General features: G+C 33.9%; 1 protein-coding gene across 2 annotated transcripts; it reads right to left on the minus strand.

Moving 5' to 3' along the window:
• Positions 1–7,879: 7,879 nt before the first annotated feature.
• On the minus strand, positions 7,880–16,632 carry LOC114396695 (sodium-dependent phosphate transport protein 1, chloroplastic-like). Of its 2 annotated transcripts, XM_028358797.1 has the most exons (11): positions 16,173–16,632; positions 14,901–15,008; positions 14,638–14,793; positions 13,964–14,179; positions 13,535–13,744; positions 11,938–12,075; positions 10,051–10,152; positions 9,606–9,671; positions 9,313–9,397; positions 8,216–8,337; positions 7,882–8,159 (listed from the first exon to the last, which is right to left on the minus strand). In XM_028358797.1, exons 1-10 carry the CDS (start codon positions 16,530–16,532, stop codon positions 8,240–8,242), a joined length of 1,539 nt encoding a protein of 512 aa, XP_028214598.1. In that variant the 5' UTR covers positions 16,533–16,632; the 3' UTR covers positions 7,882–8,159; positions 8,216–8,239. The 2 variants fall into 2 exon arrangements, with proteins under 2 accessions (XP_028214597.1, XP_028214598.1); XM_028358796.1 differs by having other exon boundaries at positions 7,880–8,337.
• Between the last annotated feature and the right edge of the window lie 1,051 nt (positions 16,633–17,683).

The following is a 17,683-nucleotide window of genomic DNA, read 5'->3' on the forward strand; positions in this document are numbered from 1 at the left end:
ATATGAAATAAATTGTATTAAAAAAAAACTCACTTTATATACCCTCAAGATCCCGGACCGAAATTTTTTACCACTTTCGGTGAAGGATAATTTTGTATCAATACCATGGTAAAAAAACAAATACTATGAAGCAATATGTAAACTTTAAATATTGTTTAAAACTTTCCAATGTGATTTTTTTATTAAGTGTAGTAGGTGTCATATAATAATTTTACTTTGCACATGTAATAGTATCATGTCTTTCTTCAATTATAAATAAATAGTCCTTCGAAAATTTTAAGTATGATGCCTATATATAGCATATGTTTTTTTTTTCAATTATAAATAAATAATTTTACTTTGCACATGTAATAGTATGATGCCTATACATAGGACATGTGAGCTCCCATCTTTCAATTTTATTCGATACACCATCTACAGAGAAAGAGAGTGAAAACTTGGAAGAACGCCTTCTCCATTTTTGATTTTTGGTATTTTTCCTATTTAATTTTGTTTTTGGTGTTTGGAGCCTTGTTTGTTAAAAATAAGATTAAAAATCCTTATTTTGGTTGATTTCCTTATTTTTTGGCTTTTGAATCGTGTAAAACGGTGTTGTGTGTGTGTATATATATATATATATATATATATATATATATATATATATATATGAAATCAAAATGCATAATGTTATATTTCAATTCTGAAATTATGTATGAGAATTTTATTCATCACTGTATTATATATTGATCTTGAAATACATAATATGATTTATTCTCATATGATTAAGTTTTATGTCTAAGTGATCTTTATGATTTTGATTAATTATGGATTAGCCACAACATCTATAATTTGATTAAAATTATATATTAAGTTGTTTAAAGATCATATAAGGAATTAAGCATAATATTATGATTGATTGTACTTTATGTAATGAATTTTATCTCACATGAATTTTTATTATATTTGTATAATTAATTGGGATAAAATGACATATTATTTTTTATGGTTTACCAACAGGGATCATAAAGTATGTATAATTTGTTAGTTTTATCATAAAGTAAATATTTGCGATAGAAAATCGAATTATTTTCATGTTATACTCGTAAAGCATGAATTTGAGTATGTAATTTGATTATTCTATCATAAAGTTTAATTGTTTCTTATTGAATTAAAAATTTATAGCCCACAAGCAATTTTTATGTCACAAGATTTAATTTTCTGGTATGTTTACATTGGCAAAACATACAATTAAGATTAATGTGTCTCAAATCTTGACATAAGCTGATAGGGGTGGTTCCTTGGCTTCGAGATCAAGGGAATCTCCAAAGAAGAGGAAGAGGAAAATACAAAGCTGAAGGTGAATGTTCTTGCCTTTATTCAATGCACTATTACTATATATAGGGTTCTCGAGATACAAGAACCTTCTATTACAAGGATAAGGCTCGCAATAACAGTCACGAGCACAAAATGACACACGCGCGACACAAAATAACAAACCCAACAATTTCTGACAGCGAATATTCTAATGCACACTACTCTACGTACTATACTACGAATGGCAAAAATAGTAGATTATGCACTATGGTTGCACGTAGTCATGCAGGTGAGCGGGTTTGTGGGTCTCTCTCTTGGGGCGCTGCTGTTGAGCTCTATCATAAGCCTTTGGATTTTTGCAGCTTCTCAATCTGTTAGTTTTTTTTATATTCAATGTGATGTTCTCGAACTCAAAGGAAATACCTATAAGATATGGAAGGAGAGAATTCTTCTGCAATTAGGGTGGATGGACATAGACTATGCTATAAGAAAAGTCGAACCACCTGCAATCACTTATGAAAGTAGCCCAGCTGCTGTTGCACTATATGAGCGGTGGAATTGATCCAACCGGCTCAACGTGATGTTCATTAAGATCAAAATTACAGCTGGGATACGTGGTTCTGTCAACCAGCATGAAAAGGTTTGAGACTTGCTTAAGGTTATTAATGACCAGTTCATCATTTCAGATAAGGCTTTAGCAAGCACCCTGATCATGAAGTTCTCTTGTCTCTGGCTCACCAATGTGAAAAGGTGTGCGTGAGTACATAATGCAAATACGAGATATTTCAGCTCAACTTAAGAAACTAGAGGTTAATATGTCTGAGTCCTATCTGGTGCACTTCATTTTGAACACCCTTCCGCTGAAATATGGGTCGTTTAAGATTTCCTACAACACACATAAGGACAAATGGCCTATCAATAAATTAATGGTCATGTGTGTTCAGGAAGAATAAAGGCTTATAATGGAGATGGGCGAGAGTGCATTGCTGACAATTGCTTATGGGAAGAACAAAGCAACTAAGTCTCAAGCTAATTAGTAGGGGAATGGTAAAATACCACCTCAAGCTAATATTAAGAAGGTGACAAAGTGTTTCTTTTGTAAGAAGAAGGGACACATGAAGAATTGCCCCAAATTTGCTTGAGAAGAAAGGTAAATCAATCTCATTATTATGTTATGAATCTAATATGGCTAGTGTTAATATTAACACCTGGTGGATTGATTCTGGATCTACAATCCATATTGCAAATTCTTTACCGCAAAACCAAAGGAAACCAGTGAGAAGTCAACAAAGCATTTTATCAAGCAATAAGCTAGGCTCACCTGTGGAGCCTATTGGAACTTGCATTTTAACTTTAAATAGCGGCTTTATTTTAAAATTAGAAAATACTTTTTATGTGCTAAGTTTTTCTCGAAACCTGATTTTTGTTTCTAATAACTGTGAAATTTGAGTTAATTTGATGGTTAATTTTGGCTAAGAATGATTGCAATTTCTTTACTTTACTGTTGTTTTTAATAAAATAATAAAGAAATTAATATCTTTGCAGTTTTTTATTAGCAGAAGTTAAAAGAAGAAGATTTCAAGTGCTTTGGAGGAAAATTGATGCAAAAATTGGAAGAAAAATCCTTGAAGAAAAAATTGGAAGAATTGGACAACCCGCTTAGCGCGCACCCTCACTAAGAGGGAAAACTCAGGCTTTGCGCAAAGAAGGCCCAGGAGGAAGCCTAAAGGCGCGCTTAGTGTGAAAGCCCGCACTCGACATGAAGCCAATGTGAAAGGTAAGCTACCTTAGGCCTATAAAAGGAGTAGGAAGCAGAAGAAAAAGACACCACCCTGAAGACTCTAAGCTCTCTAATGAATACATCCTAAGCCTAAGCATCTCTAATAGGGAAAACCTTCTATCTATGCCCATTATCTCCTTCTCCTCCTCTATCCATCCTTCTTCTTCTATCCACATCAGCCCCTAAATTATAAAGCCTCTCATGGCAATGAGAGGTTAAATCCCCTTAGTTAGGGACTTACAAGCTTAAAAAGCATAAAGATGTATTGTATGCTTCATATCTATCAATACAAAGAGGTGTTTTCTTTCCTATTATCCTTTCTTATTTTAATTTCATGTATCATTCATCCTTGCATCATCTTTAGGGGTTGGCACTCGAAAGAGGGTAATCCTTAGTAAAAATACAAGGAAGGTCTTATATGCATCAGTTTTAGGGATTAAAAGCTCGAAAGAGGATAATTTCTAATAGAATTCAAAGGAACGAGTATCTTAATAAAATCATTGTTAGACATAGAGTGATTGCATTATGCCCATGCATCAAAGCAAACATCTAGAATTAGAACTTCATGCATTTTATCCATTGAGTCTTTGCAAAGACATTTGGGAGATAGATAGGTAAGATAGGTTTGTCATCGTGAGATATCAGGGGCAAGTATTCTAATAGATATGGGTAGGAAAAATTCAACTAATTGATAGAGAAAAATCTAAAATAATACATCTTAGGCAAATAAGGCATGTTAGGTCCCAACATTATCATATTTTGAATTCATCATTTTATCATTATCTTTCACTTTTTTTTATCTTATCTATTTTATCTTCTACATTTCTTATCTTTTACTTTAATCTCTTATCTCTTTAATTTTTATTTTATCTCCTAATCTTTTATTTTAAATTTCTTATCCTTTCTCTCTCTTACTTTCTTTAAATTTTACATTTAAATTTTTTATCTCTTGCTTGTAAATTAGGTTTACATCAATCTAAGTACAAACAAAGTTTCTGTGGATTTGACACTTGGACTTCCAAGTACTTTACTACTTGTGACAAATTGGTGCACTTCCCAATGGGTTAACAGTTTCCAGACTCGTACCTTTTGGATATTCCTTTAATTTTAAAGACACGTTGTTTGAGTTATTTTATAATTCTGAATGTGTTGGGAATGATATCTTGTATGATGGTTTTTATCTTCTTAGTTTACAAAATTATGCCACTTATAGTTCAATGTATGTTCAAACTATTATTAAAAGGTATAATATTAATGAGAATTCCTCTATGTTATGGCACCAGAGATTAGGACATATCTTTATTGAGAGGATTAAAAGGTTAGTGAAAGATGGGGTACTCAATACTTTAGATTTTGCTGACTTTAAGACTTGTGTGGACTACACTAAGGGTAATTAGACCTACTTGTCTAAAAAAGGTGCTAACAGGAGTTCAAGCATATTAGAAATAATTCATATTGATATTTGTTGTCCAGATATGGATGCACATGGTTAGAAATATTTTATCACCTTTATATATGATTATTCACGATATATGAATGTTTATTTGCTTTATAACAAAAATGAAGCATTGGATGCCTTCAAAGTCTAGTTGAGAACCAATGTGACAAGCAAATAAAAATAGTGAGATCAGATAGAGGTGGAGAATATTATGGCCAATATACCGAGAATGGACAAACACCTGGTCCTTTTGCAAAGTTTCTTCAAGAACATGAGATTGTTGCTCGGTATACTATTCCTGGTTCTCCAAATCAGAATGGTGTGGCAGAAAGAAGGAACCGAACATTATTGGACATGGTACGAAGCATACTTAGCAACTCCAATCTTCCTAAATCTTTGTGGGCTAAAGCACTCATGACAGTGGTGTATATAGTAAATTGTGTTCCAACCAAGGTTTTCCCAAAGACACCTTTTGAGTTATTTAAAGGTTGGAAACTGAGTTTGAAACATATGCGCGTTTAAGGTTGTCTGTCTAAGGTGAGAATATATAACCCACAAGAGAAGAAACTTAACCCGAGGACTATTAGTGAGTATTTCATAGGATATGCCGAAAGGTCTAAGGATTATAGGTTTTACTGTCCATATCATATTATTAGGACTGTGGAATCAAGAAATGTCAAGTTTCTTGAAGATGACTTGATCAATAGGAGTGATCAATTGAGGGACTTAGGTTCTGAAATTGATCATATAGAGTCTCAACCTTCCACATCAAGTGAAAGATTGGTTATAATTCATACCCCTCAAGTTCAAAGGGATGATGAACAACACATAATTGATATTCCACAACATGTTGCTGATAATCCAGTAGATCAAGTTGATCATCAAATTTTTAAAAATGATGAACAACTAGTTGAGCAACATGATCCCCAAGAAAATGTTGATGCAACACAACATTAAAGAGGTATACTAGAGTAAGAAAATCAATTATTCCTAGTGATTATATTGTATACTTGCAAGAATCTGACTATAATATTGGAGCTGAAAATGATCCTAAAACTTTTGATCAAGCCATGAGTTGTAAAGAGTCAAATTTATGGTATGATGCCATGAAGGATGAGATGAATTCCATGCAGAGTAACGGATTTTGGAACCTTGTAGAGTTGTCTAATGGGGCAAAGGCCATTGGCTATAAATGGGTCTTTATGACCCAAATGGATTCATTAGGCAACACTGAGAGATACAAGGCAAGACTTATTGCTAAGGGATTTACTCAAAAAGAAGAAATCGACTACATAGAGACTTTTTCTCCTGTATATAAAAAAGACTCTCTTCGTATCATCTTGGCATTAGTTGTTAATTTTAACCTTGAGTTGCAACAAATGGATGTGAAAACAACCTTTCTTAATGGTGATTTAGAAAAGGAACCTGAAGTTCTCTCCTTTAGCAGTGGTGGGCATTTGGTTTGCAAGCTTAATACATCCATATATGATTTAAAACAAGCCTCCTATTAGTGGTACCTTAAGTTTCATGGGATAATTTCTTCATTTGGTTTTTATGAAAACCCCATGAATGTATGCATATACCACAAGGTTAGTGGGAATAAAATATGTTTTCTTGTTTTATTTGTAGATGATATTTTACTTGCAGCCAATGATCGGGGCTTGCTACATGAGATGAAACAATTTCTCTCTAATAATTTTGACATGAAGGATATGGGTGATGCATCTTATGTCATTGACATTAAGATTCATAGAGATAGACCTCGAGGTATTTTAGGTCTATCACAGGAGACCTATATCAACAAAAGTTTAGAGAGATTTCGGATGAAAGATTGTTTACCAAGTGTCGCTCCCATTGTGAAGAGTGATAGTTTTAATTTGAACCAATGCCCAAAGAATGACTTTGAGGGGGAACCAATGAAAAACATTCCTTATGCTTCAGTTGTTGGAAGTCTCATGTATGCTCAAGTATGCACAAGGCCTAACATTGCTTTTGTAGTTAGAATGTTAGAAAGATATTAGAGTAATCCAGGTATTGACCACTGGAGAGCTGCAAAGAAAGTGATGAGATACCTTCAAGGGACCTAAGATTACATGTTTATGTATAGACAAACAGACAATCTAGATGTAATTGGTTATTCAGACTCATACTTTGTTGGCTGTGTTGATTCTCGCAAATCAACATCTGGGTACATTTTCATGATAACTGGTGGAATTATTTCGTCGAGGAGTGTAAATAGACTTTAAATATTACTTCTACCATGGAAGTTGAGTTTGTCTCTTGCTTTGAGGCTACATCACATGGTGTATGACTTAAGAGTTTCATTTCTAGGCTAAAGATAGTTATACTATTTTAAGGCCTTTGAGAATTTTCTACGATAACTTAGTTGTTGTCTTTATGACTAAGAATAACAAAAGTGGAAGTCCAAGTAAGCACATCGACATTAAGTACTTAGCCATTAGAGAAAGAGTAAAAGACAAGAAAGTGATCATTGAGCATATAAGCACCGAGTTGATGATCGTTGATCCTTTGACTATAGGCATACCACCGTTTAAATTCAAGGATCATGTAGAGAGAATGAGATTTGGTTTCACTTTATGACTGTATTCATACAGGTTAATGTTGAAACTTTTATATTGTGATATTTTCTCATATTCAAGTGTACATTGATTTATCTGAGAAAAATTATGTTTTGGAACAAGGATAATCATTGAGTTTATTCATTAAGTTTTATCACCACCTTGAATATGCTACTTGTGAAATCGAACATGTTATAATATATGGATGATATTACTTGTTATAAGAGGAACTGTCACTATGATTTGTATGTTCATTCCTTAAGAAGATTGAACATGGACTTATTTTAATCGGTGAGTCAAAACGTTTAGACCAAGTAGGAGAATATAAAAAAAAAATTATCTATATGTTTTAGAATGTCAATTGCTCCATCAATCTTGGAGTTGAAAATCCAAATATTAAATGACTACTAATGAATGGTAATGATTACTAAAGTGGTAATGACTATTAATTGATAATAATGACTTCTAAATGAATGGTTAGAGATTTTAGTCTAACAACGTACCTTCAGACATATGTTACACAAGTGTCATGCCAAATAATGAATTAAGTGAACTCATTATTTACTCCAGTACATTAGAACGAGGTAAATGTTAATTTTGTATCACGTGTTAATGAATAAACTCGTGTAAGAAGAACCAACCGTAGGTCCCAATGATGCCCATAAGAAAAGGAAATCGAAGAATCCAACTCCAACAGTTCATTATGGCATGTAGTTTGACTGGCAACACTCACATTACCAACTTATTTGACCAAAGGATGCAAGCAAAATAGGCGGATAAGAAATTCCAGAGACAGACGAAGCTTGATGAATAACATGAATCACTTTTCTTGTTGAATTGTTACAAAATTGATGTGTTGGTATGAAAATAATATTTACAAGTATGATTTTAAACTAAGCAACCACTATGATCTTCCCACCAAAAATGGGAGAAAAAACAGAAGCATGAGAGTAGAATCATCTAAACCTTTTCCCTTGATAAAAACATCAGGGACTAAATTATGCCAGTTCATTTTTCACGGACACATTGCCATCCCTCTGATCTATGCTCAATGCTCCTCTATCCACAAAATTTACCATTCTGTGGGAAAGTACGCGAGACTTATCTATACATGTGGCATGACAAGTACCAATGATCAATGAAAGTAAGTTATTCCAAGACCTTTTCACCAGTTGAAAAAAGATTAAACACCACAGTTCCAACCAAATACAACACAACTGAAACCTTGAAAACATCATCCCAGGAGCCTGAAAATAGTCAAAGAAAACCAGCAGTATTATATTCTTGTCCCAAAGATCAGATTTTAATCAAGTATTAAGCACAACAAATTATGCTACAGAACTTCAACGGGAAGGTGGAGATTTTATAAAAACAATTAAAGTGGTTAAGAACTTTATTTACGTGATCATCAGTCTTCATTTAATCTAAAGAACAAAGAAATGAATGTTCTCTTAGGAAAAGAGGGGAAGCCAACTTAGGATGAACCACCTCAGTTTAACTCATGCTTGCTTACAAAGCTTCAGCATTGCATAATCTGGTAAATGTGAGACCAATATGTGCTCAAACCACAGCCTTGAGTTTATTTTATTAATTTAATTCCTTACTGTTTATCTAAAATAGATAATTGAATAAAACAATTCTGAGACAGTAGTCTAGAAATACAGTATGAAAACATCACACCATGTTGCTTAAAATGAAAGTACCAACAATACCAAAAGGCTCACTGAGACTATTCACAGATTGCGCACAATGCAAACATATACTCAATCTTAATTAACTATTATAAGAGATGTAATAAAATCAATTGTGATCCTTCACTTAATAGCTCAAGTCTTAGAATGTGAGGCCTAACTCAACCTCATAAAACTAATTAGTAAGGTGAGGATTGTCCAAGAATTATAAGGACTACATTGGCATATGTCTAGTCAATGTGGGACCTCAGCACACCCTCTCACACCCAAGACTAGGCATCTAGAGCCTAGACATATATACAATTGACTCAATAATGATTCTAGGATAGGCTCACTTAAATTTTGGGTTTAAGACTATAACTCAACCTCACAAAAGTGGCTTGAAAGGTAAGGATTGCCCAAGCCTTGGAAGGAGTTAAGGACTACATTAGTCATATATTTAGTTGGGATCTAAGCATTAAGCTTTTAGTATAGTTAATAGTTAATCATTAACATTCAGTAACCAAGAAAATATGAGCAACAAATACTTACCATGTTGTAGAATGTAACCTGTTGCTGCTGTTCCAAAGACACCAGCCAATACTCCAGCGGTATTAGATAGACCAAGCAATATGCCCTAAGGACAAAAAGAGGCAATAAATATTTTCTTTTTCTTTTTCCTTCCCAAATGACATTACTATTTAACCAACTAATTGTGAGATGACTGTAGATGGCCATGAATTAGCACACCTTCAAAGTATTTGTTGCATCATCATTCCACATATAACATATCAAATGTAGAACTCCAAATTGCAGAAAAATCTAAGTACAATGAATCCACTTACAGAATATCGAGGGGCGATATCTTGATGGTTTGAATACAATCCGGACTGAGAGAAAGCATCAGTTCCCTATTCAGGAAGAATTTGAAAAAGTTATGAAAGAGGAAGCTCAATAGGATAAATGGATGAACCGACACTTTCTAACTTTATATGAAGATTTAGCAAAATGAGAATGTGTAGTTAAGCTCATCAAGAGAAGTTCCAAGACCATTGTCAAGAAAATTTATATTTGCCATTCAAATTTTCAGATTATGCAGTATGAACTAAAAATCGTAATAAAATTATTGAAGTGATACTCAAATTTAAGAAACTTCATACAAGTATTAAGTAACTTTCTCCAGAAACATACAAAGAAGATACACAAATATAAGCAAATTTTATGTTAGGATTACACAGAGACTGCCTTCTCAGAATTAAAAATGTGCATAATACAAAACAAGAAGCAAACCTGGCTGCACGTCATACACAAAACAGCCATCACAGGAGAATTGACATGGCTCAATTGAGTTAAGAAGAAAGCTGGTCCGAGAAATCCAATTGTTTGCATTATCTGCAAAGATGTAGAACTAGATTGTGAAGCTTATAACTTTGTAGCAATGGAATTGAGTTTAGCAAACAAGTAGTCAAAGAAGTAGGCTGCTAAATACTTAAGGACATAGAAGGCAAAGAAAATTTGCCTCCAAATTTTGTAGAAATAGTTTTAAGCTTTATGCACCTCTCAAAAAGTAAGCCACATTAGTAAATTGTAACCTAAAAACTTGGGGTACAGCCCCAGCAACATATCAGAAAATTATATAGAAACATGTATTAACACTTTTTCTCAAATTAAAATCGTTAAAATTAAGAAACAAAATATTATCCAGTTTGAACTTAATTATATATAAAACAAGTGTAAGAACCTGTGGCAATTTGGAGATGCAAACAAAACAAAGATTGGTTTTCTTTTCATTTTTTATTACTTGAATATTAAAGGATAGGCAATAGTTCCCTAGCCCTTTATATAAAGGAAGTTGGTGAAGAATTCATCTAAAGAACTGTTTTTCCAAAAGGAAGCTTGATAATTGCCACCTATACTTGCATTTTTGCTGTATTTCTGATAATGCTTTTGGGCTATGTTTGTACCTCATTTACTTGAATTAGGAATAAAATCATTTTCAAGTTAGAAATTTAGTTTTGTTACTTTCTCTGCTTGATATTTGCGTTTTTGTTAATTTTGAAGGATTTTGTTGAAGGGTGCCTTTGGAGAACTAGTAGGAAGCTCACTCAATGGAGCAGAGGAGGAATAAAGACCCAAGAAGTCCACTAAACTGACCTCGCTTAAGTGAGCCAAAATTTTGAGGTCCAAAATTAATTGACCTCGATTAAGTGAGGCCTTTTAGCCTGCTTAAGTGAGCCACATCCCTGGAAGCTTCAAATGTTGTCGCGCTTGCTTAAGCAAGCTTATCAGACATACCCAACTGCCATTACTAATATAAAAGACCCATGATTTAGGAAGAGTGGCATAAATTCAGAGGGCGAGAGAGAGCATTTTCAGAGAAGAAAAAACAAGAGTGTGGCGGCATCTAAGTTCAAGGACTCTATTTTGATTATCTCTTCATCAAATCCTTTGGTTCCCATAGCTATGAGTAACTAATTCCACCTCCATTGGGTTTAATGTAATTAGACTACCTTCATGTTATTGCTGTTTCTCTTATTCAATAAAGCAATTGTTATTGTTCTTCTTTTGTGCCTATTGCCTGTTTTTTGATTGATCACCTAATTACTTAATCCATTATGATCAATTATAGTAGGAAAAATCTATTTGAAATGTGAATTAAAGAAGACAACCAATAATTTTTATGCCTAGGGATAGGGTAAACAAGGATTGATCATTGTTAAAACCCTTATTCTTAATGCAATTCATTTAGCTACACTAATCAAGGGATTGGTAGTGAAGTCAAGGGACTTAAGTTCTCTCGCTTAAGGAATTGAGTTTAGGATAAATTGTGGTTGATAATAACGTAGTCTCAATTGAATAAGGATAATTGGTAATGCATGTTAGGTTAGTTTGATGAAGTTAAACCCCAACTATTTCATCTTATTGTGAGAACCTGTTTTTCTATGTTTACCGACAGAATTCCCTACTAGTTTTTCTTGCATTAAACTCATTTAAATTCTGCAATTGTCTTTACATTCAACAATTTAATCTTCGTAGTCTACTTAATTTACTGTAATTATATTGCAAAGTCCATGTGGAGACGATATCTACTCACTACTTTGTTACTTGGGTGATTTGTTATTCTTGCCGAAATCCCAACAAAGTAAGACAAAATAAAATATTGAAGGGAGATTATACCTTGCGGACCCTTGTAACTGATACACCCTTGCTCACTAGAGTGTCTGCAATCCAACCACCAACATTTGCAGAAATAGCCATTATCAACCATGGTAAAACACAAAATAGCCCAGATTCTGTAAGATTAAACTTCAAGACCTAGATATATGAAAATAACTTTAGTTAATTTTAAACAGTGTCAATTGTTTTTCAAATATCCATGAAGATTACGAATCCAAATATTTTGTATGTCAGGATATTAACATTAATCCAACCAAAAGCTTATCTTTATAAGCTTGAATATTGATAATGCTGAGAATTGCGGCTTAAGTGCTTAACGAGTGTGTCAAGTAGGATGCTTAAAACGTCAAACATCAGCAGCAAGCATGCTCACATAATGAACTTTATGCCATTGGATGTTTACAACTAAGTAACTAACAAGAGTATGTGATAAATGGATGAGAAGATATCAAAATGAATGGGTAGATTAGATTTTTAGGTGAAAGATAGAAGAGATAATAAACTAATATCAGCAAAATGCATGAACAAAGAAATAACATGACATTTATGTAGTACTCAAAATACACTAATATCAACAATCCCCAAATGAATTATCCAAATGATTGGAATCGAGCAGAATTTAAAAGAGTGACCAGAAACAAGAGGCTGCCATCTAGTGGGGTATGAGGAGGGAAGATGTTGACTTCCAGGTCACAAGAAAAATAGAGAAAATTTGAACAAAATGAAATCAAACAAAATTAAACTTAAATAAACAAAAAAGAAAGGCCTCTAACTTGCCACATCACCCAGCATTTTTGTTTTGGAAAGGCACAAAGATTTCATTGATAGGAATGTCAAGGCTACAAGCTGTAACCAAGACAATAAAAGCAAATACAAGAATGAAAGCAGTATGGTAATACTAGGAACCCATAAAGCCCCAATCCCAAACCAGCAGCAGAACTCAGCCTTCTAACACCGCAAACATAAACTAATAAACAAAATACAAAAGCTTCAACCCATCCCACCAAAACACATATATCTCACCCCAATCTAGATTAAGCAAATACTACCCGCAGCATTTGTCCACAAGAGGATCCATATAACCATATGAATGGATCACTACACCAGCAGCAAATCACCCCCATGTTCCCTCCTATACCTCATATCCTCCAACTTCTGGCCCTAGATCCTCCTGCACAGCGAGATACAATCTACAGGATTGGTTATGCACATTGACAAAGGATACTTAAACCCTTTATGCCTATAGCGCTGCCACCTCCAAGATAGCACATCTAATATTCTCTCTTTCTTTCCTTCCCCTTATATTATTTACATCATTTGCATGGTTTGCTACTTTACTGTCAGTTATATCACCAGCTTTCCCTCTTCCTCTTTGTCCATTGTAACACATTATACCTAGAACCAGACGATGCAATATATATTTTAAGGTGTGGTTCCCTAAGAATTTTTCCTTATATAGGTATTGGAAACTTTATCATCTAGGTAAATTCATACACAACCATGTAGGAACTTAAAAAAAAAAAATAAAGAGCATAAATCTAAATCTGGCTTCGCCACATCAAGTAGAAACATGCCCAAAAAAGATAGAAAGACTTACTTGGTTATAGTATGTTGGCATCCATGTAAGTAGAATGAAAGTTCCCCAGTTGTGGCAAAAATGGGACACTATCAGAGCCCAGACTGGCGGCTTTGACAAAATTAATCTCCAAGGTATTGTTTTCACAGGTTCCTTGGAGGAACAGTTGGTAGTAATGAGCTTCTTTTCCTCGGGCCGCAGTTCAGGATCTTCAAGAGGTGAACTATGTGCCTACAGATCCCATAATAACAGAAAAGATTAGCACATCAGCAAACAGAACATTCTACCAAGATAGGGTGAGCTTTTCAGAAACAAAAAAATGTTTTAGCTAGCAAATTCACGGTAGAGAATCAACTTCTAGACAAAAAGCATTTCTATAAAGAAAATGTGTGTACAAGTATTTCCACGTTCAGAATGTAAAGGAAATAATTTTACATACGCAAATCATACCTTGCTAAGCCACACAGAAAACCAGACTGTCCCTAGAGAACCAAAGGAGTAAAATACTGATGGCCATCCAAACTGATGAATTAGGAAGGGAGAAAAGGCCAGTCCAGTGACTGATCCAAGATACATGCCACTGTAGACCAGCGCTAGTGATCTACTTCGCTCTGACACAGGAACCCATTTTGACAAAATATTATTCATGGCTGGCATAGCAACACCCTACAAAGGGTAAAGGCCAAAAAGAGTGAGGTCCATATGGAAGAAAGTTATCACCAAATTGTATCATCATCAACTAGATAAATCAAATGAACAAAACCTAAATACAGTTCCTTAAGTGTTGTTTGTGCTGTTCTCCAATCAGAATTGGAGTTTTACCTCAGTAATTTGCATAACAAATGTTTGCATTAAATGTTTATTGAAGTGAAACTCCAATTCTAATGAGAGAATAGGTCAAACAACAGTACAACACTTAAACAACTATACACAAGTTTTCTCCAAAAACCATTACTAAAATCAGTCACAATATGGATTACAAGAAAGGAACATTTCACTGTTTTTTCTTTATTAGATATTTTCTTTTACCAATACCAACGTAGTAGCAACTAGCAACATTAAGTTTTTTCCAAGTAGTAGAATGCAGAGAACCATATCATTTGGAACATTTTAACAGAACTCACTTCACCAATCCCCATGAATGCACGAGCAACTAGTAGGAAAGGCAATCCAAGTTTGGCAGCTATAGGAGTGAGGGCTGTCGCAACAGACCACCAAACCACACCAAATCCCAATACCTGCTTTCCTCCCACTGTGTCTGCCCATATTCCACCAGCAATCTGCAACATAAATCTAGCTATGCTTCAGACTCATAGCCTTAAGTTCAAAGTCATACAAGCAAGCAAAAGTTACTAGTCAAACTTTATCAAAACGAAACCACATTTACCTGAGTGAGGAGGTATCCCCAAAAGAAAGAAGACTGTATTAAACCTACAGTGCTCGGGTTCCAGTTGTACTCTGCAGACATAGGAAGTATAGCAATGCTCATATTTACCTGCAAATGAGAAATCAACGGAAGTTTCTAAGAGGTAAAAAGCTAACTGAAGACTCCACAGCAGTGATAACTAAACAAACGTTTTGCAAATTGAACCATATGATCTAATTATTTCTTTCTATGACATAACCATAATTAGATGGATTTAGTTCAGTAAACTCTGTGATGACACATATTCAGAAAGAAAACCTAAATATAGAAAATATTTATACATAATGCTACACAAGATGATGTGTTGCCTAAGATTCACATACTAAAAATTGTCCTGAGATTCTAATATTTGAAAGTCAACATTTGCAAGACCTATAAATTCAAAGTTGTTACACTTAATCTGATACCAATATAACACATTATTTTGTACATTTTAAAAATACAAAAGTCACATAGGAATACCATAACAATTTTGGAAAACTTATTGCATCTTAATATTTTGTAAAACTTATTGACCACAATGGCAAGAAACTTTATTTCATGTTGAAAATAAAAATTAATATTTGAGTAAATAAAATTGAACCTCTAATTATATTCAGTATTTTTTTTTGGCATACACTACAGGTATATCTCAACCAATAGCCAAAGTAGAGATCACCAAAGTAGATTTTGTCTCTCTTAACAAAGCCTTATTGAACCCCATCTTAGAATTGTGATTTGGGCTTAACCCAACCCCATGAAGTTAGCTCATGAGATTTAGGGTAGCCCACCATATCCAACACACTGTCTTCATGTAAAGGACTGGACATCTCAAACACAAAGTTTGCAAGATTTAAACATCGGCGGATGGTCCAATAACGAGTGACCTGATAAACCCAACATCAATCATTAAAATAGACTTTGATACCAACTTAGAATTTGGGTTTAAGCCTAACTTAATCCCCAAAAGTTAACTTTTGAGATGAGAGGTTTGTCATCACTTATATACACTACTTTGATCATATCACTAGTCAGTGGGAGATCTTGAACACTGCTGTTAGCATGTTTAAGGAACTAGCTACGTACCATGGCTAGCTATATAGGTTACTTGGCTCTACTTAGATTCAGTATAAGTGTATAAACATGCTTCTAAAGCTCCTCTCTCACAAAGACAAAATTGCATGCATTGAGAAAGCAATTAATAACGCAGTTAAAAGATCAAAGAAGGAGCACACATTACACATAGTTACACACCCTATCCATGTTACATAGAAGAAAAGCTGAGAAGCAGAGAACCACAATGACCCATCTCTTGGGGAACACTTGCCACCACCTGGCTTCCTCTTCCACGTTATCCAAATCACGTGCCTTCTGAACCACGGCATCATCCTCGTACTTGGGGGACTCGGACACGTTCTTCTCGGACTTCACATTTGCCCACGTCTTCCCGCCGCCGCCGCCGGCAACAACGAGGTGGCTCCGCCGCGAGAGGAGGTGTGGCGAAGGTGGAGTTGCATGGAGGAGGTGGTTTCGGCGCGAGAGTACTGGAATGGGGGCAGAGCATGGAGTTGTTGAAGGAGGAGAGAAACAGGAGATAATGGCTCTGCCACTCATCGTGGCTTCTGCGTTCTTCTTCTTCTTCTTCTTCTTCGCTCGCTGTTACTTGCTGTAATATAACAACTGTTGATATTTTAAGAAAGGAACAAGACGAGGATTTTTATCAGCACTGGCTCTCGTTTTTACACGTGGACACTGCATACAGAACAAGACCCCTCCACTTGGGTGACTAATGATTATCGAATTTTATACTTGTTCCATTTTGTAATGTTTAAACTAAATTAAATTCATATTTAGTTCATCTTAATTTCATTTTATGTAAGCGGTATAATAATAATAATAATAATAATAATAATAATAATAATAATAATAATAATAGTGATGCCAAAATTAGATGATTAAGGGAAAATTATAAAAATTAAAGTTTCTTTAATAAAATATGTATTGAAATTTATATAAAGTAATCATTATTGTGTGTTCTTCTAAAATAATTCAAGAACATATAATAAAACATATAGTTATACAGAAAATAAACGAAATTATTTTTTTTAAAGACCTAATATTATAAATATCAATGTACGAAAAGAAGAAAAAAATGTGCCAAAAAATATTATAAATATCGACCATTAATTCCATATGTCACAAATAACATTCATGAATTTATGATAAAAAAAAATGTTAATAAAATTTATGGATAAATTAAGTGTTATACTAACATCACTTTTCTCTCTCTCTCTTTCTTTTTCCTCTTCTTTTATCAACCTCGAAAATTAAGTTTGTTAGAGTCCAAAAAAACAAAAACAAGAAATGATAAGTGCCTTTTCTTGGATCAACATTGTTAAAAACAATAGGCCCAAAAGGATAGAACAAGCACAAATGCGGAAGGAACATGCTATATACACCCATGTTATACTGTGTACACCTCCGTTCACCTTTTTTACTTTAATTACCCATTATACCCTTTTCCTTTTAAGAGATACACCCCTTGAAAACCCTTTTTCTTTTCTAGAAATGTATTTTCATAATAACATATATTTATTCCAAAAAATATATTTTTCAAACTATGATACATAGTTCTTTTATGTTATTCCAAAAAGACATTTCTTGTATTAGAAAATGAATGTTTAGTTTACACTCTCATGTTTGTTAGTCTTATTTTTATCTTATCATTAGTGATCTTTAAACTTCATCTAAATCTTATTTTCATC

Source organism: Glycine soja, chromosome 18 (assembly GCF_004193775.1).
Source record: "Glycine soja cultivar W05 chromosome 18, ASM419377v2, whole genome shotgun sequence".
Lineage (NCBI taxonomy): Eukaryota > Viridiplantae > Streptophyta > Magnoliopsida > Fabales > Fabaceae > Glycine > Glycine soja.

Bases quoted from the DNA above. Each gene is read 5' to 3' on its own strand.
- LOC114396695 (XM_028358796.1), bottom strand. From the start codon at position 16,532: ATGAGTGGCAGAGCCATTATCTCCTGTTTCTCTCCTCCTTCAACAACT. The intron at 15,009-16,172 runs GTGTGTAACTAT...TCTCATTTGCAG, and splicing joins TTCTATGTAACATGGATAGG to GTAAATATGAGCATTGCTAT. The intron at 14,180-14,637 runs GTGAGTTCTGTT...TACCCTTTGTAG, and splicing joins CATTCATGGGGATTGGTGAA to GGTGTTGCTATGCCAGCCAT.